Here is a 20,778-nt window from a genome sequence, read left to right on the forward strand (position 1 = left end):
CTTTTTACTTATCAGATACCGTAGGGTGGCATGATCTGAGTAAATGATAACCTTGGAGGCAAACAAATATGAACACAATTTTTCTAAGGCAAACATTACATCTAGTAGTTCATTTTCAATAGTTGTATAATTCATTTGAGCCTTAGAAAGGGTCCTACTAGTATAGTAAATGACATGAGATTTTTGTTCAATCTTTTGGTCAAGAATGACTCCTACCACGTAATCAGATGCGTCACACATGATTTCAAAGTGCATCGACCAATCAGGAGATCAGAGAATGGGAGTTATGGTCAGAGCCTCCTTCAGAGATAAAAATGCCTTCAGTCAGACATCGTCAAAATGAAACGGCTAATCTTTTGATAGCAGGTTACATAACAGTCTAGAGATTTTACTAAAATCTTTAATGAACTACCAATAAAAATTTGCATTCCCTAAGAATGATTGTACTTTCTGTATGAAAGTTAGTGGAGATAATTTGGCTATGGACTCCACTTTGGCCTTGTCAACCTCGATCCTTTTCTTGAACACAATATGTCCAAGAATAATCCCCTGTCTAACCATGAAATGACTCTTTTCTGGGCTAAGTACAAGATTTGTCTTTATGCATCGATTCAACACTCTTGCTAACTTTTGGAGATAATCATCGAATGAAGAGCCATAAACCAAAAAATTATTCATGAATATCTCAAGAACGTCATCCACCATGTAGGAGAAAATCACCATCATGCACTGCTAAAAAGTTGTCGGGACATTACAAAGCCTAAACAACATTCTTCTCAACGCGAAGGTGCCATAAGGACAGGTGAATGTAGTCTTCTTCTGGTCCTTAAGGTGAACAACCACCTAATTATATCCTAAATAGCCATCCAGAAAACAAAAATAATGCTGGTATGCGAGTCTCTAAAGGATCTGGATGATGAACAACAATGGGAAGTGGTCCTTCAGGGTTGCATTATTCAACTTTCGATAATCAATGCATACTCGCCACCCCGTGGTAGTCCTCGTGGGAACGTTCTCTCCTTTATCATTGATGGTGACAATGAGCCCGAATTTCTTGGGGACAATCTGAGTTGGGCTCACCCATTGACTGTCGGAGATGGCATAGATGATCCCTGCATCAAGCCACTTGACTACCTCCTTCTTCACCACCTCCTTTATGTGGGGATTCAACCTCCTTTGCATCTATCTAAAAGGTTTGGCGCCTTCTTCCATGATGATCCTATGCATGCAAAAGGAAGGGTCTATCCCCTTGAGATCCGAAACAGACCAACTAATCACCTCTCTATGCTCATACAAAACGTACAGAAGCTGACACTCTTGAGTGCCATTCAGGTCTATTGAAATGATGACCGGTAAAGTTTGATTATTTCCTAAGAAAGCATACTTGAGCAAAGTTGGCAGAGGCTTTAGCTCAAGTTCAAGCGGGCTCTCAATAGAGGGGTTTGGCATGCTATTCTTCCAAATCTGGGAGGGGCTTGAAGTGTTAGGTCCAATTCAGTTCACTTGACCCTATATCAATCAATTTAAGGCTATCTCCCTTGAGTGATTCATCAGTCTCCTCCTGAGATGGATCACTCAACATCCATATCGGCTCTACTTCCATCAATTCCTGAACAAAATTGACCTAGAAAAAAACATCCACTCCTGCAGGGCCCATTGCTATATTGAAGATGTTCAACCTCATCTTCTTATTATCAAACGAGACATCCATTGCACCAATGCGACAATTGATGCACATGTTGATAGTAGCTAGGAAGGGGCAACCTAAAATAATGGGCGTCTGCCTCACATCATCTACTCTCTCCATATCCAAAATAATGAAGTCAATAGGGAAGTAGAAGTCCTCCACCTTGATCAAAACATCTTCAACAATCTCTCGTGGGACCTTGATGAATCGATCTGCTAGCTGCAGGGTCATCAATGTCGGCTTCATCTCTTTTATCCCGAATGCATCATAAAATAAACCCAACAAGATGTTCACACTTGCCCCGAGATCGAGTAAAGCACGCTCGACTGTGATGTCTCCTATGGCATAAGAGTTAATAGGAGCCCCTAGGTCCTTGAGCTTGGGTGTAGTTTGGTGTTATAACACTGCACTTACCTGCTTAGTAAGATACATCTTCTTAGGAACGTTGGACCACAACTTCATCTTCTACGTATAAAGCTCATTCAAGAACTTTGTGTAAGCAAGGACTTGCTGGATGACATCAAACAAGGGGAGGTTTATCTGAATGTGCTTGAAAACCTCAAGCATCTCCTACATCTTCATCTCTTGCTTGCCAAACGACTTTGATTTTTCAAGCACCTTAGGAAAAAGGTCTTTGGGTATATAGGATTTGAAAGGCTAAGATGAAGGAGCCCTCCCGCTTTCCTGGGGCATCTCAGTAGGGCCCGACCACTTATCAATTAGTCTCTCACTTTCTTCTGTAGCCTCCCTCGCTCTATACTCCTTTCCACTCCTAAGGGTGATAACTGCTTGAGCCTGTTCTTGATGGGCATCTGTCATATGCAAGCCATGCATCAACTTCTTACTCCTAGGGTTAACCACCGACTGACTATGCAGTGTCCCCTTGCTTCGCCTTCTTAGCGCCTCGACGAGCTATCCCATCTGTGTCTCTAATTTGGCAATTGATTGCATATGAAAACTCAGGTTTGCCTTAATATTTGAGAATGCCTAAAGCATTTTGTCCTCAAAGGACTGGCTGAAAGTAGGATCCTAGGATGGAGGCTGACTAAAGGAGGTCTGAGTTGATGGGTAATTAGGTCTCTGAAAATTAGGCGCATAACTGCCTTGCCTGGGGTGGTTCTGGGAAGGGTTGGGGGGTTGTTGCTTCTTTAGTTGTCACACATCATTTTCTTTCTCATTAACATGTTCTAATCATCAATTAAAATTAAATATAAACAGATACATGCCATTACCACTGGTTGTATATACACTACTCGGTATATTCAGTATACTTCAGGCACCACAATTGGGTCCTTGCTTAGGAGTGAGAGTGGGGGTTTGGTTCTCCTTCTACTACCATGTTTCATTTTATGTGTAAAAGTATTCATCGCAAAATGCCTAAGATATAAATAGAAAGCATAAGACATTTAAGTAGTTTATTAAAAAATAATAGATAGACAAAAAAAATAATTTATTAAATAACTCTTAACAAATACACATTTTGTAAATCATATGTACTCAAACATACTGTTATTAATGTTTTCGCTTGTTATGACCAACCTCACCACCTACACTGCACGTGTATGGTACATCCTTGTGTTATGTTATCAGTCTCTTCACCTTAGGTCACCATATTTTATAAACCACTTTTGTTAGATAGACAATAATAAGAGTCGATAAAGCAATGTGTGAAACATTATTTGACATAAAAAAATAAATATGCATTATATACTGTAAAAACCTTGTTGCATTAATCCTATGGTAGCTTGCTCTTATACAAAATGCATATGATTGCATGTACACATGAAATTCTACTAACCTATCACTCTTCACAAGATCATAACTGCTTCTCAAGATCAACACTGCAATTGTGAGATCAATCGTGGGCTTTGTATTGATATTGGTGGCAATGCACTACATGCACATGTAGTTGTATCTTTCCCTTAAGTGCCACTACCTTTTCTTTGACCTCAGACACCACAACACCTGACATTTTTTGTTTGATAAATTTTTTTATCAAAAAATTTTATCAGCATGGGACAAAGTCTTTCAATAAGAGAAATTAAGGGCTTATCATGTATGATGAGAATCCACAAATTGAAGCACTTTGTTATATTAGACATTAAGCACTCATATTTTTTTTCTAAAAAATAATTGTTAGCCCAATGTTTTGGTTTCACATCAGTGACAATATTATTATATGCAGCTAAGTCTTTCTCCTAGATTATAAAAAAAAATAAGTGCATTAATGTCTCGTGGTTGCTTAAGCTATACTCTACCAAAGTGCATTGAGTGGTAAACCAAATTTCTTAGAAAAATTCTCTGTCAAGTGTTTCATTCAATATCCAACATGAAATGTAGGTTATGTATGGAGAAAAACATACTTTAGACCTTCATACCTATCTAAGTAACTGTAAATTGTAATCTCTCTTTATATTCATCAAAAATAGTGAACTCTTTCTTTACATGCTATGAGAAAGAAGAGAAATCCAATAAGGTAGTTTATCCTTCCAAATCAAGAGATCACCTACCTAGCCAAGTAACACAACATTGGATAGAGACTCCTAGAAATAATTAAAGACATAAATAAAAATAATAAATAAATAATGATAAAATGATTAGAGATTTAGGTTAAGCAGAAACTACCTATAAGTATGATTTGATTATCTGAAGTGTTTAAAACATTTAGTAGACAAAATTGTTTAGAAGCTGCTCATTTTCTTTATATATATATATATATATATATATATATATATATATATTAGAGAGAGAGAGAGAGAGAGAGAGAGAGAGAGAGAGAGAAAGAGAGAGAGAGAGAGAGAGAGAGAGAAGCTACCCGATGCCATCCATATCTGACCTATACCATATGACTTTTTTTCTTGATTTTTTTTGTGTTTTTTCAAAATTCTAACCTTATAGGTGGGTTTAACATGCTTATTTTCACAGAAATCAGGTCTTGGATCATTTGATTTCAATATGTAGATAGATTTTTATAAGGTTTCAAAATCACCGGTCTATAATTTTTTAAAACTTTCAAGGCTTCAAAAACCAATTTCATCATCCAAAATGCATTATCCAAGAGTCGATTTCTGGTGAATAGATCATACAAAACACATCCATAAGGTTAGATTTTCTAAAAAAAGCCTATCAGGTACGTGTCTGGTAGGAATGGGGTCAGGTATATTACCATTGCTCATATATATATATATAACCCTAGAATATATGAACTTTTGTTTAAGTCAAGATTTTCATTACTCTTTTTAAAAAACTCTTATTGAATGGGCGTGATAAACATGCTTGATTTTATTGGAGTCAACATTTGGTCATCCTTACAAATATAAGCAAGATTTGTTAGGGTTTAGAAAATCAATTGCTCAAAATTTTCATAAATATTCATGTATCTAAAGTAGGGGTGTCAACGAATAAGATCTGGTTTAGACCCAGGTGAGTTCGAACCCAGTTTTGAATTTGATGTGTGGGTAATGGGTATTATTGCTTCTTTTTCAATAAAGTATTTTCACTACAAGAAAATAGGTGATTAGCGACGGAATTATTCCGTCGCTAGTTAGCAACAGATTAACAAGAAAAATACATCCGTCGCTATAATCAATGAAATTTACGAAAATAGCGACGAAATATATCCTATCGCAAAATCCATCGCTAATTAGCAACAGATTTTGTGAGGGAATATTTTGTCATAATGGATGCACCATTTAGCGACGTCTTTTGCGACGGAAAATATTCCATCGCGATTTAGCGACGGAATATATTTCGTCGCCATTTTCGTGTTTTGATTTACGGTGGCTTAGCGACGGAATTAATCCGTCGCTAAATGTTGCATAACCCCTAATCTCAGCCCTCTTTTTCTTTTCTTCTTTCGCTTCTCCCGCTTCCGCCCGCCGCCCTCTCCCTCCTGCCGCCCTATCTGTCCCGTCGACCTCTCTCCGCCCCCACCGTCCACCGGTTGCCGATCCTCGTCAGCCTTCTGCCGCCGCTCGAAGACACTCAGGTAATTTCCTTTTTCCGGCAGGGGGTCGACCCCCTACGGTTCCGGCAGGGCGTTGACCCCCTGCAGTTTCGGCAGAGGGTCGACCCCCTGCATTTTTTGGCAGGGGGTCGACCCTCTGCGTTTCCGGCAGGGGGTCGACCCCCTGTGTTTCGGTAGGTCATTGGGTGCTGGGCTTCTCAAGGCCTATGCAAGATGTTTTCATTTGCCTCAGTTTTTTTTTTTCGGCAGGTGATGACTTCATTTTAAAATAGTGTTTTTTGCAGATTTCTTAACGGAACCCGCTTGTGCTCAGCCATTCGTGGTAAGTGACAAAAACAATGTAAATCAGGTAAATACCCGTGGTGAGTAAGTGATGCAAGCACATCACATGTTATTTAATTTATTGGATGTAACACTTTATTGTTCACACACTCACTTAGTTATTGATATCTAGGGCTTCTTTGTTGAAGTTCGGAGATCATGCTGAGCATGATTTTAATGTATGAAAATATAAATGTTCTTATTTTTGGAGTACGGATTCCATGCTAGGCATGGTAGTAGTTAGTGGAATATTGAAGTGTGTTTGCTGCAGGTACATGTTTGACATTTGTTTGATATGAATGATTTTGATGTATTGCAATGTTTGATGTAATTGTATCCATGCTTGCATGTAGTTACTTTCAATTTGATTATGGCTTCCGTGTGAAATTGTATAATGAAAGCATGCTTTAAATGAATGTATCGTGTCATTAATAGTTTGCACATGAAAATATTAAGTTATCAATGCATGCATCATAATTCTTGTTATTGTATGACATCATATATTGCATGATAAATTTGATATTTTCTTCATCATAGCATTCTGATGGTTCTCTTTTAACTGGTTAGGTTATTATTCGTAACATCATACGATAAAATGACTGCAAATCGTGAATAGATGTACCGTAGGATAGTGGACAATGAGTTATCGCATGAATATATAGATGGTGTTAAAAGTTTTATTGAATTTGCAATGGCAAGTGTCAGTACAGTGGATCCCACAGGTCAGATTAGGTGTCCCTGTAAGATTTGTAAGAATAATCGATTTATAGAACCTCATGGCGTTAGACATCACCTATACAGGAAGGGTTTTGTGAGTGATTATCAGAATTGGACGTTTCATGGAGAAGAATTTAGAAACAATTTTGATGCACAGGTGAATGTGGTGCACGATAATCCATATATGGATTTGATATTTGATGCTGCAGGAACAAAACTGGGTTCTGCTATGGGTCCTAGTGATGTAAGAATTGCAGTAGATGAAGAATCACCAAACGATGCAGTTTTTTGCCGGCCTTAGAGCACATATGAGTATGCTATAATCACATATAAATTTTTTTGCCTGCCTTAGAGCACATATGAGCATGATAGAATCACATATAAAGTTTTTTTGATTGCCTTAGAACACATATGAGCATGCTATAATCACATATTCAGTTTTTTAACTGTCTTAGAACACATATGAGCATGCTATAATCACATATTCAGTTTTTTGACTGCCTTAAAACACATATGAGCATGCTAGAATCATATATAAAGTTTTTTTACTGCCTTAGAACGCATATCATTCATGATAGAATCACATATAAAGTTTTTTGCTTTGCCTGCCTTAGAGCACATATGAGCATGATAGAATCACATATAAAGTTTTTTTGACTGCCTTAGAACACATATGAGCATGCTATAATCACATATTCAGTTTTTTTACTGCCTTAGAACACATATGATCATGATCGAATCACATATATAGCTTTTTACCTGCCCTAGAGCACATATGAGCATGGTAGAATCACATATAGAGTTTTTTTGGCTACCTTAGAACAGATATGACATGATATAATCACATACACCATTTTTTTATTGCCTTAGAACACATATCATTCATGATAGAATCACATATAGAGTTTTTTGCCTGCCTTAGAGCACATATGAGCATGATAGAATCACATATAGAGTTTTTTTACTGCCTTAGAACACATATGAGCACATGATAGAATCACATATAGTGTATAATTTATTTCAATATATTTTGTTTATCAATACTGACTGTTCTTTTCTAGTGTAGGTTGCTGGCGATAATCAGCGTAGCGGAGCTGAAGAGACAGATCAAGGCAATGAACAAAAAGATGCACAAAATCTTGGCGATGATTAGATTAATGTGTTGAATTTGTTCTATTTTTTTTGTTTCGAAAATGTAATTATTGAATTGTAAATAATTAAACTTGTGAATTTTAAAGTGGAACGATTAATTGTTTTAGTTTCCTTTTATATGTAATTTTATGTGTACTTTGTTTTTTATTTACAGGAAATATAAATTATACAAGAAATATAAATTGTAGCATTCTCGATATTTAATTTTCAAATATTTTTTTTATTTTTTATTTGTTTGCGATGGATATATCCGTCGCTATACATATAATTTAGCGACGTTTAGTACCGACGGAATCCGTCATTCGTTATTCCGTCGCAATTAGCGACGGAACTGGCGGCAGATTTATGCCGTCGCCAGTTAGCGTCGAAAAATTCGCGACGTAAGATATCCGTCGCTAAGCCAATTAGCGATAGAATAGAGACGGAATGAGGTCGTCGCTAATCCACTGCTTTGTTGTAGTGTTTTGAGATATATTTTTAGTAAAAATGTTTATGCAAACCGTGCATCAAATCATAAAAAGTAGTTCACATTAGTGGTGAAGTCCAGGTCGAACTTAGGGATCGGGATAAGAACTTTTGTACGCCACACAGAACTACTTTTGTTGCCTTGAAAAGAAAAATTAATTAACTAAATAAAAGAATGAGTGCTGCCCTCTGCGGAGGACTTATAATGAATTATTAAATGGTTTTATTACAGAGCCAATGAATTAAATAAAATAATTAAATTCTAATCTAAAAATAAAAGAAAAGGTCGTCAATGCTTTGAGCTTCTTGTCCCTTCTTTATGCTTTGATTTTCTTATTTATTTACTTGTTTATTGGAGGGCTCTATGAGAGGCCTTTTGAGGGGACCTTAGAGGGCTCTTCAAGGGCTCATTTTGGAGATCACCACACATCTGAATGCTCTCCTATAAAAATAAAGATATAAAATACAAAAACATAAAGAAAAACTATGCAAAGATCAAAGGTTAGTATGAAGAAAAATTACAAAAACACTAAACAAACTAACATGAAATGACAAACTACACTACAAGACAAAATAGCATAACTAACTATTTAACTAACATGAACTAACTACTACAAGACAAATTAACAAAACAAACAAATTTACTTAACATGAAACAAGTTATGAAATTAACTAAGAACAAATAAAAAGAAGAAAGAAACTTAATTTAATTGCTTACCAAGAAAACATGAACAATATTTAGGCCTAAACTAAACTAATGAATATAAATCTAAAAAATCTGTGAATGCAAAAATTGCTAACTAAGTGCGTTAAAGGAAAATAAAAGTTAGATCAAACTAACTACATTAACGACTAGCTAAATTTAGCTAAAGAAAACTACTAACAACTTTATAACACACTATCCGATCAAATAACAACCATAGACTTAATCAAGGAAACATGGTTAACACTACTTACGTAAACCAAAACAGTTTAGTATTTCTACTTCTATGAAACATTAAGGCATAAAAAAAAAAACTGTTAAACTAGAAACACCTCAACTAAATAAATCTTAACCTATTAACACATGCACTAAGTTGCACAAGGGCCAACGTCATTCACACTATGCAGGCAGATCTGAATGCTTTTCAGTCATGGTCGGATGATCACGACAAGTGTGAGATTGCTGCCCAGGCTTTCCAAAGAAGAGATCAACACTGTTCATATCGCCGGCAGGCAGTGTGCAGTTTTGGTCTGCGCTTAGTGATCAGCAAAGCACCATTCGGCAGACCTGCAGACATCCTCTACACTCGTCAGTCGCAGATCGGTTCACGCCGGGTATGCGTGACCTGATCAGAGGTTGGTCAGATCGGTTAGTGTCTACTGATTAACCCTGCACCAATCTGCCATCGTTTGTTGCATGCATTTGTGCTTAGAAAGAATAAACTCGCATACGTTAATGTCTAAAACATAATGAAAATAATAAAAGAGAAAGATATTTTTTTCTTGTATTTTTTTAACAAAAAAATAGTAAACAATAAATTATATGAGATGCAAGATGCTGAGACTAAAACAATATCAAACCATGAAATATGCAATGAAGATAAAAAAAAATAACTATAATGCATGTAATGTTCCTAAATACTATGAAGATGGGGGAGAAGAGGTTTACCTATGACTTACCTCCGACGGATGGGTTGAGAAAAAGAAGTTGGCTTCTCCATTGCAATTGAACGAACTCCACTCTCTCCTCAACGATAGGGGAAAGAAAAACTGGTGACGACCTGGTTTAGAGGAAAGAGTGAATAATAATAAGAAGAAGGAAGAATAGGGTAGGCAACTGGTTGAGAAGAGGACAAGGGGAAGAAGAGGAAGAAGAAGAGGTAGAGAGGAGAGAGAGGGGGTGAAGATTTCAAGATAAAAAAATGCCCCTCTTCCTCCAAAACCACTATTTATAATCTTCTAATTAGGTTTTTAGAAATTCTTTTAAAAAGAGTGTAAAATTTTCAATATTTTAAAAAACCGCTCTTTTTGAAAATATTTTCTACAAACTTAATTAGTTTTCTCAAAATACTTCAAAGAGGCTCAATTTGCTCGAATTATACTTTGATGAAAAACTATAAAAACCTTCGCAAACAAGAATTTTAAAGTATTTATCGCACATGATCATGTATGAAAATGCATGAAATTATGCATAAAAAGCATGCATGATCAAATTCTCCCATGCTTATCATTTGCTAGTCCTCGAGCAAACTGACCTAACAAAAAAAAACAAAAAAAATACTAAAGAAAACAAAAACCTAACTCACTTTTGTAGGAATCAAGGTTGTATTTAGCACATGCAACAAGCCCTTTAAACCCCTGGGTTATCCCATTAGACAAGTAAGGTCTCGTGAGGGTTTTTAGTGATGTTACCCTCAAACATCTCCGTCATGTATGCATAAGATTCAAATTCAAGAAGCATTAGGGAGTTAAGGAGTTTATTTTTATATATATTACATGCCACTACTTTATCAAAACATGACTAGAGGTTTTTACAGACCACCACTGAATAAACTCTTTTCTTTTACTTTTTTAAATATCATAATCATTTATGCTTTATTCTCAGAAAATCAAATATATACATATCATTATTTATTTCTTCTCACTTATATGTTTTCTACACAGATTTTTTCAATACTTATTGCTAAGCAGTGAACTTTTTCTTTTACACTCTTTCTTTTCTTTCTTTTTCTTTTTCCTGGATTTTCAAATTTTTTTACACTTTTTCTTTCTTTTTATTGAGTATTATTTCAAATTTATGGTTTCGTGACTCGTGTAAAGAGCTTTGGGTCAGTGACTCCCAGGCCAGACGACCTTAGGGCACCAGATACAAAGTATCCCTGAAACTTAATTGCTTGACTCACTAGACCAATTTGTATAGTTTTATATATAGATTGCTTCTCAGTGGTTGTATAATTCATCTGAGCATCAGAGAGGGTCTTGCTAGCATAATAAATGACATGAGACTTCCGTTCGATCTTTTGGACAAGAATGGTTTCAACCGCATAATCGAAAGTGTCACACATGATCTCAAACGACACCAACCAGTTGAGAGAACGAAGGATGGGAGCTGTGGTCTCCCCATTCTGGTCGTTCGATTTTGTTTACCATTCTTTGAAAAAGAGTCCATAAAATTTTTAATATTTTAAAAGACCTCTCTTTCTGAAAATATTTTCTAAAAACTTAATTAGTTTCTCCAAAATACTCCAAAGAGGCTCAATTTGCTCGAATTATACTTTGATAAAAAACTATAAAAACCATTGCAAACAAGCATTTTAAGCATTTATTGCACATGATCATGTATGAAAATGTATGAAATTATGCACGATTAGGTATGAACTCAGGTCTGAACAAGTCTATCATAAGAAAAATCATACCTTGATTTTATAAGAATTACATGAACCAGACCCGATCCATACATGATAAATCATATATTTTTAATCATTTTTATATTAAAAAATCACAGGTTTTATTCAAAACTCGGGTCAGACCTAGGTCCAACCAAAATTTTAATAAGACCTCTTTTTGTTATCACCAAATCCTGACCCTATAGGTTTTGGTACGGGCCATGTCCAAATCAAACCCAACCCATTGACGCTCCTAATTTAAAATCAAGCTTTTTAGTTGAAAAAATACAATCCAACAATCAATTCCTAGCAAGTGAACCATATTAAACACATCTATATTGTTGAATTTGTGAAAAAAATATACATAATACTTTTTTTTATATTTATATAGAGAAATCACCCCCAAGATCAGGGACCTAGCCGCGATAGCTTTGGTTGTCGTACTTACAGTTGTTGTCTTGTCAGCGTAAAACAACTCTGTGTGCTTACCACTTGTACAAATACTTAGTTCACACAAAGTTTACATATTTCTACTATATATTTCAATTTCCTTTTTCTCTCATTACTAAGCGATTTGTACATAAAACCAATTGTGGCAAACTCTAACACTCCCTCCCAACACACATAAATATATATAAAGCTTAAATATTGGCTACTAATAAAGGTACAAAACTATTTGGGTAATAATCACTCTTTTCTTCAAATATTTCAATTTTTTGTAGATCAAGTGTTATGATATAATTACATGGTTTGTTTAGTAGGAAACTTGTTTTGAATCATGTGATTATGACAAGTAATTAGGTTTTTAAAGGAGTTTGAAAACCAACGACCCACAATGTGCCAAAATTTCTTAACTCAAAAAATCACATTTTTGTATCGAAAAAGCACGAACCAAGTGAAAAACTTCATCATTAAAAAAAAGTCTTGATCCCTAGCAAATAAACCATTATGAGAACATCTATATGGCTAGATTGACTAGATACAACTTCCACCTATGATTTCTATCTCATTAGTTTGTTACCTTCATTATATATATATATATATATATATATATATATATATATATATATATATATATATATATATATATATATATATATATATATATATATATATATATATCGACTCTTGGATCATATATTTTTGATGTAAAAGATTTGTTTTTTAAGCTTAAAGTTTTGGCACATTGTGAAGCCATTTATTTTGACCCTCAGAATTGCTGAAAACATGATCAAAATACTGTTTTCTTATACCAAACATGTACATCACATCTGGAAAGTCATATGTGCCAAAAATTTAAATAAATAAAAATGTTATAGTTTTTTCATTAGGGGTCCCTTATCCACGAGGATAGCTATGTGTGTGTGAAGTGAAGTGACTGAATCCTACAAATTGATATATAAACTATTATGCAAACCACAATCAAAATAAAGCAAAGCACAAGATAAATAGATGAAAAAAACAAGATAAGACACAAGATTTATGTGGTTTGGCACTCAGTCCTACATCCATGATTGAATGAAGAGGCAAAATTTACTAGCAAGATGTGAAAAAAATGCATGCCCCAAAGGGGTTTAGAATAGTGGGATAGGGCCTAGGCCGCTAGGCATGCAGTCTAGGTTCAAATCCAATGGGCGTCACCCCTAGAGCAAACAAAAGTGGTAATTCCCTAAGGAAAAGGGTAAGCCCACAAAGTTTTATGCTACAAGGACAATGACTATAAGTACGGTAGGCAAAGCCAACATGGCTAGGTCTTTGATAGTGAGGGTGGTTTCTCTATGAAAATATCAAAAAAAGATGTGATGAAAATATAAAGCGAGATAGAGAGTTCTCAAAACCCTAATCCCCAATGCACCTGAAACCCTCATGAAGTGGTTATATATACAAGACTAAAGGTAGAAAACTTTAGCCACTAAAAAAAAATTACAAAAATTGACAAGTCCATACCGTGGAGGTTCCACCCCCACACTTCTAAAGAGATTTGTGGTGGGCTCCAATCTTGGATTGTCCCTTTGCTACCACCAGAAACCACTATTAGAAATTTTTATTGTACGGTTACCAAAATCTTTTCAAATAAGGTCATATCGAAGCAAGTCCAGAATTCAAGACACCCACAACATAAACTAACATATTTTATCTTTTAGGATATTTTTTCATTGTTCTTTAAAACTTAACCATATAAATATGTAATATATGATTGATTTTTGTAAGAAATGAACCCTTGAATTCTCCAATTACTGCATGTGAGCAGGGTTTTCCAGGGTTTAAAAATCAAAGGCACATATTTGGAAATAATGGAAAATTTCCTAGCTCATATGTAGTTGCATAGTTTGTAGTTTGTATATTCTCTTATGGTAAATGATCTATTACAATAGTTTGTAAGCAAATCTTTTTCTTTTTTTTAAATCTAACTGTCAACGTTTGGATTGATGGATTCCTAATGAATTTCAATAGGACTAGGTTTATTTTTGGGGGCTTAGGTAGGCTTGGGTTAGGTTTGGTTAAGTCAAAGGTCAAGGTTATTATATAGATTCAAGTAGGACTCATACAGGGTTCAAAGAAAAATCAGGTTCTCTCAAAATATAATACCATAAATCCTACAAAATTAGGAGATGACTTAGAACACTAAGAAAAGATTGAGTTAAAATCTTAGGTTCAGGGGATTTGAGGTTGCAGAGATAAAATTATGAGAAGTTTTAGAATTATTCACAAATTGGATTTTGTTTAGTTTTCGAGAGACTCTAAGAGAATGGATAATTTATCTCAGAATAAAAAATAAAAAATGCACAGAAAATAGAGTTAGGATAAGGATAGGTTAGAGAAGGTCTAGGTAAAATTTAAGAGTCTGGGTTAGTCTCGTTTGAAAATTAAAATTCTGCAAATTCAGGACACGGGTTTGGATCAGGTCTATTTTTGGACTGGGTTTTGATGCTAGATTTAATTCTCCTTAACGGAAAATAATTAGGATCTGATTTTTTGATGAGTTGATTAAGGACACGTAAAAGTGTTTGTGGTTAATTTTTCAGGTCCGAACTCGATACATATTATAAGATACACTATTTTAAGTTAGATGATTTTTAAGAAATCACAACAACATAATGTTGTTTTCGGTTTTGGGTTTAAGAGATGTTTAGGTTTAGAGCGAGAAATGAGTTCTAAGGACTTATATGGTTTGGATAGAGTGTCCTATGGCTTGGAAGAGATCTAGTTCATCCGAGTAAGTTCAGGAACCACGTATACAACACAAGTGGATGAAGTCCTTCACGAAGGTTAGTGCAATCCACGTAAGTGCTAAGTAGAATGTGATTCTACTTAGCACTTAGATAAGTTCTAGATCTTTGAAAGATTGAAACCACCTTAGTGACCACAACAAGATGACCATATGAAACACATTTAAGATATCAAATTGGGTCAAAGCAACTTGCATCATGAGATGCCATTACATTGTACATAAAAACGATGGCAACAATATATATATATATATATATATATATATATAGAGAGAGAGAGAGAGAGAGAGAGAGAGAGTCCACGTGAAAAAAATTTCTTTCAAAGCAGTACTGTAGCTCCTGAAAATGGGTCAAAGTATGGAAAAAAATAAAGGGAGGGGACAATTCCTCCGATTCCCAACATTTCCCTTGGCCCTCGAAATAGATGGACCCTTCACATGTTGAGAATGTACGGCACAATCTCTCTCTCCACACCACGTTACAGTGCAGAAAGCCCAGACCTTACTGTTTCCACAAATTTTTTTATTTCATGGACTTTTCTCTCTCTGCACGTTGTAGTGTAAGAAGAGAATCACGAATGCGGCCAGCAGTCCCCTCCAATTTATTATTTCACGGGAATCAGAAGCGACACTCTTGAGGTCGCCCCCCCGCCCCCCTCTCCCTTTCTCCCTCTGCTGCATTGGCTGAATTGGGTGGTGGTCGCATAGACGATCGACTCCTTATTTTACAATTTTATTATGCTATGGTCATTCGGTGGCTCCATGCCTTGATCATCTATCATACTCTTAGACAGCTAGAAAAGGATGTGTCTCTTTACTGCTCAAACGCAAGTCTCTCTCTCTCTCTCTCTCTCTCTCTCTATATATATATATATATATATATATATATATATATATATATATATATATATATATATATATATATATATATATATATATATATATATATATATATATATATATGAGGGAGAGAGAGAGCGACTCTTCCTAAATGACTATAAAAACGTGTATCTTTTACCCGCACTATCATGATCATCACTGCCTATTTCTCATGGCGGTCTAACTCAAAACCCTGACTCCACTCTTTTTAGCGTAAGCCTGCAGCCAGGGTGTGTTGTTTCCTTCTGTGGGTTCCCCATCACCATCACCCCCCACCACCAGAAGCTGTTCACCATTTACAATGGGCTCCATAAATAACAACTGGTTGGGTTTCTCCCTCTCCCCCTCCCGCCCACAACCTTCATCACAACAGCAGCAACAACAAAACGCCTATTTAGGGTTTCAAACTCACGAGGGCCCTGATGTGTGCTTTAATCTCCCCCAAGAGAGGCAAGGCAACCCACTTGAGATCATCCATTCTGCCACTACAACTCAAGGTTTGTTCTTCCAACAAGTATTAACACCTTACATGTTCCATCTCACCCTCATTCCTTCTCATTTTTGTTGTCCTTCTCTGCTATCTCTTCCTTTCGAAATATCATCTTTGTCATTTTTCTAAGCTTGAGGGGACATGCAGAGTGGAACTTGCAGTCATTTGAGGAAAACCTTCATTGCACCGGTGTCGTCGACTCGGCTAGCCATTTCTCCAGCGAAAGCCCAAAACTAGAGGATTTCCTTGGTGCCGGGAGGGTGTCTGGAAACCCAGTGGGATGTCACAATGGAAGCATTGAATTGGTGCCTCATGCAAGCTCCAGCGACCGGAGTACCAGCGGGTTTCCAGTGATCGATGGGTGGATGATGAACCAGACCTCAAGCTCGGATGGGAATCTCACCGGAAGGTTGACGAAGTTTCAGGCTCTGACGCTTTCGGTTGGTGCAGGGTGCTCGCAACCGAGCTCTCATGCAATGATGGTGGCTGCCGGAAATAGAGAGGGCGATACCGCTGCTGGGAGTTCATCCGGTGAGGCAGCAGAAGCGAGGAAGTCTATAGATACCTTTGGGCAAAGAACTTCAATATACCGAGGAGTAACCAGGTAGTTTATTCACTAGTTGAAGACGTTATTGAGAATTTTAAACAGGCACTTGATTTATCGCTTGAAAAAAAAAATGCATATATATCGTGACACAGAGTTTGGTTTAGCCTGCACTGGTGCTCTTTACAGTCTTTTGTGCAGACACTGAGTTGGTGTAGGTGCGCATTGATGTTTTTGATAAGCATCTACTATTGGTGATGAATCTTTGAGTTGGTTTGGTGTAATAATTATCTTTGGTATTGTTCTTCCTCTTTCACGTTTCATTTCTTGAGATGTTGTGGAATAATTTCATTTAGTCGTCATACTGTAACTTTTTTTATCATTAGAGAAGTATTTGGGGCATGACTTTGTAATATGTTTTGTTCTTGGAAAATGATTGAAGGAATGCAGTAAATTCGATGTTGAAAATGTTTTCGACTTTTTTTTATGGGTATTGAAATTGTATCATAGTTTTTATTGTAGGGCAGCCAGCCACAGGGGCCTGTTAGCTTTGAATGTTCTTTAGTGGAACGAGCAAAAAGTAAGATCGATGCATTTTGTTTGAATGATTGGTGCAGGCATAGATGGACAGGGAGGTATGAAGCTCATCTTTGGGATAATAGTTGTAGGAGGGAGGGGCAAACCAGGAAGGGAAGGCAAGGTATCATCTTCCCATTGCCTTTTATTAATCTTTACCATCTAATCAAATCTATGAGCAGCTTTCTTTATTAATAGTGTTCACACCAGTTACTAATGTGAGTGTTAATTTTGTTTGTGTGCATATGGCCAATGAAACTCGGCAACCTTCCTCCTGGTTCGCAGTTTACTTAGGTGAGTGATGTTGGTAAACTTGAAGTTAATAAACTGTCAAACGCAGAACAATGCTCAATGATAAACTAAAGAGGTCCAGTCGCAATTTCGTATACTACTTTTGGCATTGTCTGAGAATATATTACTGGATTCTATACGGGATCAGTAGCAGGAGGGTGACTTTTAGTGATGATACTTTCTGCTGTATCTTTGGGGCAGAATGATGCACACTTTTTCAACTGTATCATACTGAAGAATTCAGATAATATGTATATTATATACAGGACACCATTGCACTATGGCTACTAAATGCCATTCGACCTGTTCCTTTCTCACTATTAAATCCTGAAAAGCTTGTGTTTGTGTACTCTCATGCTTGTAAACCCTGAAATTGTTTTGCTTTTTCAATTTTAAAAAATGAAATGAAATGAGCAGGGGGTTACGATAAAGAAGAAAAGGCAGCTAGGGCTTATGATCTGGCTGCTCTAAAGTACTGGGGGCCAACCACCACAACAAATTTTCCTGTATGCCTCTATTTAACCGATAGTTTATTTCATGGTTACTTGGTTCCTATGCTGTTCCTATACATTACCTTGTGTGACTGCAGATCAGCAACTATGAAAAGGAACTAGAGGAAATGAGGAACATGACTAGGCAGGAATACATAGCATCTCTTAGAAGGCAAGTGTTTTTCATTTTCTTTTCCTTTGTTTTTTGGCCCGCGCGCGCGCGCGCGCGAGAGAGAGAGAGAGAGAGAGAGAGAGAGAGAGAGAGAGAGAGAGAGAGAGAGTTGACACGTTTATTTTCTCAACATAGAAAGAGCAGCGGATTTTCACGGGGAGCATCTATATATCGTGGAGTTACAAGGTAAACAGTACTTGCTTTGTTTGGTTTTAAACTCTCACGTGAAAACGGTTGATTTTGTTCTCTATGGCTAAATTTTCATCTATTTGGCTTGGGCAGACATCATCAACATGGAAGATGGCAAGCCAGAATTGGCAGGGTAGCGGGAAATAAGGATCTTTACCTGGGAACTTTCAGTAAGTACAAAATAAGCTACTTTGTAGCTTTTCAGTCTTTCCTTGGACATGAGAGAGTTTTTTGCTTGAGCCTTGAGGTCCATTAAGAATATGCCATTAACGCCTCTGATAAAAAGGATATGTTTGATTTGACGTGGGACCTGACCATGTTCCTGAACTCCAACACTTCAAATCTTGAACGTCGTAACCAATTTTGTAAAGTGGAAATATTGTGCTTTCGTGATCTTGGTTATAGTTGTTGCGCTGTAATGGAGAAATTAGTTTATGAACTTGGTCATGTTTCATGTGATCCGCAAGTTATTTGAGATCCAGTTGCATGTGCACACACACACACGTAGTAAAATGTCTTGTATTATTGATATATCAAAATAGTCAAATATTTCACAGTCCAAGGTCAGCTTAAAAACCCAAGGAAGAACTGCCACACTGAGAATAAAAAAGCTCTTTGCATTGAAAGCTATCTTGTACTTCAGTCATAAAGCTTCACATTCCATGTTGTGCAATGAGATAACAAAAACGTATGAAACTGTGCTCATGCAAAAACTGTCTAATACACAAAATACTTTTGTCTTGAAAACTGCATTCATATTCTATATCTAAGAGACGAAACACTAAAATAATTAAAAAGAACAAAAAAAAAGTGTCTCTAATTCATAAAATACTGCTGGTCTTGCGCTTAATAGGTACACAAGAGGAAGCAGCGGAGGCATATGACATTGCTGCCATAAAGTTTAGGGGATTGAATGCAGTGACCAATTTTGACATGAGTAGGTATGATGTGAACAGCATTCTCCAAAGCACCACACTGCCCATTGGAGGAGCATCAAAGCGCTTGAAAGAGGCCCAGGTAGTTGACGTTAGAGCAACAACAGAAGGGTCCCTGCAGCCTAACTCTCACCAAATGAGCTCACATTTTCTGGACAACTTGGCATCAAACTATGGAGATTTCTCTCAGTTCAACCAGGGCCACCAGGGATGGTCTCTCTTGGAATGCCACCAACCTCAACCTCTAGCTCAAGTTTTTCCAACCGGCAGTCTTCTTCATCACAACATGATGGTCGTTCAACCTTCACCACCATCATCATCATCATCTTCATCATCCAACTTGGATCGCAGAGGACTAATGGGAAGTTCTAGCATGATGATCAGCGCAGCATCAAATAATTCTTCGATCAGCATCGCCGAACTCAACGATTATCATCAGAGGGCTGAGTTCGAGGGGAGCCAAAATTACATGCCGGTTGAAGCTGATGCCTTTAATGGAGAATATGGGAGTTGGTCGATGGGTGCAGGTCAAGGCTTGCAGTCAAGGTCTAGCCATCATGTTTGGAACGATGTTCCACCATGACTTGCCCAACTGGGGATGCTGCTCTCAATCATTTTCAAAGTATATGCTACCAACAACAACAAAAAATTTGAACTCTTCATTTATTTCTTCATCTTTAGACTTCAATAATGGGATGATTCCTTCCTCCTTCCGAGTGCTTTAATTCTTATATTGTTGATGTTCTCATTGTTATTATTGGTAGTGGCGCTGGTGGTTGCAGTGACAGTGTTTCAAGAATTGAATCACAATTGACTCTGGTTGGGCATACATAATTTATGAGATCAATGCGTATATTTCCCTGGCTATTTTATTTGATAATCCAAGGGAAAACCCTTAATCACCCGACTTCACATTGATTAGCCTCAGGTTGGTAAAACGTTGCGAGGTCCTTCCTGCCCAGCGGGAACTACACTCAGCTTCGACCTTGGCAAGGAATGTCAGCCGTGAATTTTCGAACTTGAGAAGTCCGGTCAACTCGTGACAGTTACAAGCTGTATATTTCCCTGACCAATTTTTATATATACGATCAAAGAGTTGGATCCATCAACACACACACACACACACACACACACATATATATATATATATATATATATATGGGAAACTGAAATATGTTTACGAACCAAATATATTTACTGGTATGAATCAAGATTTTCATAGTTTTTTTTTACATATATAACCCTTTAGATGCATTTGGTGTGGTCTATTTGATAGGAATTAACTCTTGGATCATCGTAATTAGA

General features: G+C 36.6%; 1 protein-coding gene across 1 annotated transcript; it reads left to right on the forward strand.

The window, feature by feature from the left end:
* Positions 1–16,086: 16,086 nt before the first annotated feature.
* Positions 16,087–20,056, forward strand: LOC149815848 (AP2-like ethylene-responsive transcription factor AIL1). The gene is made up of 9 exons (XM_089990635.1): positions 16,087–16,282; positions 16,423–16,879; positions 17,437–17,519; positions 17,681–17,689; positions 18,104–18,192; positions 18,276–18,353; positions 18,489–18,535; positions 18,632–18,708; positions 19,392–20,056. Exons 1-9 carry the CDS (start codon positions 16,087–16,089, stop codon positions 20,054–20,056), a joined length of 1,701 nt encoding a protein of 566 aa, XP_089846761.1.
* Positions 20,057–20,778: the final 722 nt, after the last annotated feature.

Source organism: Nuphar pumila, chromosome 15 (genome assembly GCF_984573655.1).
Source record: "Nuphar pumila chromosome 15, dmNupPumi1.hap1.1, whole genome shotgun sequence".
Classification (NCBI taxonomy): domain Eukaryota; kingdom Viridiplantae; phylum Streptophyta; class Magnoliopsida; order Nymphaeales; family Nymphaeaceae; genus Nuphar; species Nuphar pumila.

Coding starts and splice junctions, on each gene's coding strand:
- LOC149815848 (XM_089990635.1), top strand. CDS start 16,087: ATGGGCTCCATAAATAACAACTGGTTGGGTTTCTCCCTCTCCCCCTCC. Junction 16,880..17,436: donor ATATACCGAGGAGTAACCAG/GTAGTTTATTCA, acceptor TGATTGGTGCAG/GCATAGATGGACAGGGAGGT. Junction 18,193..18,275: donor CCACCACAACAAATTTTCCT/GTATGCCTCTAT, acceptor GTGTGACTGCAG/ATCAGCAACTATGAAAAGGA.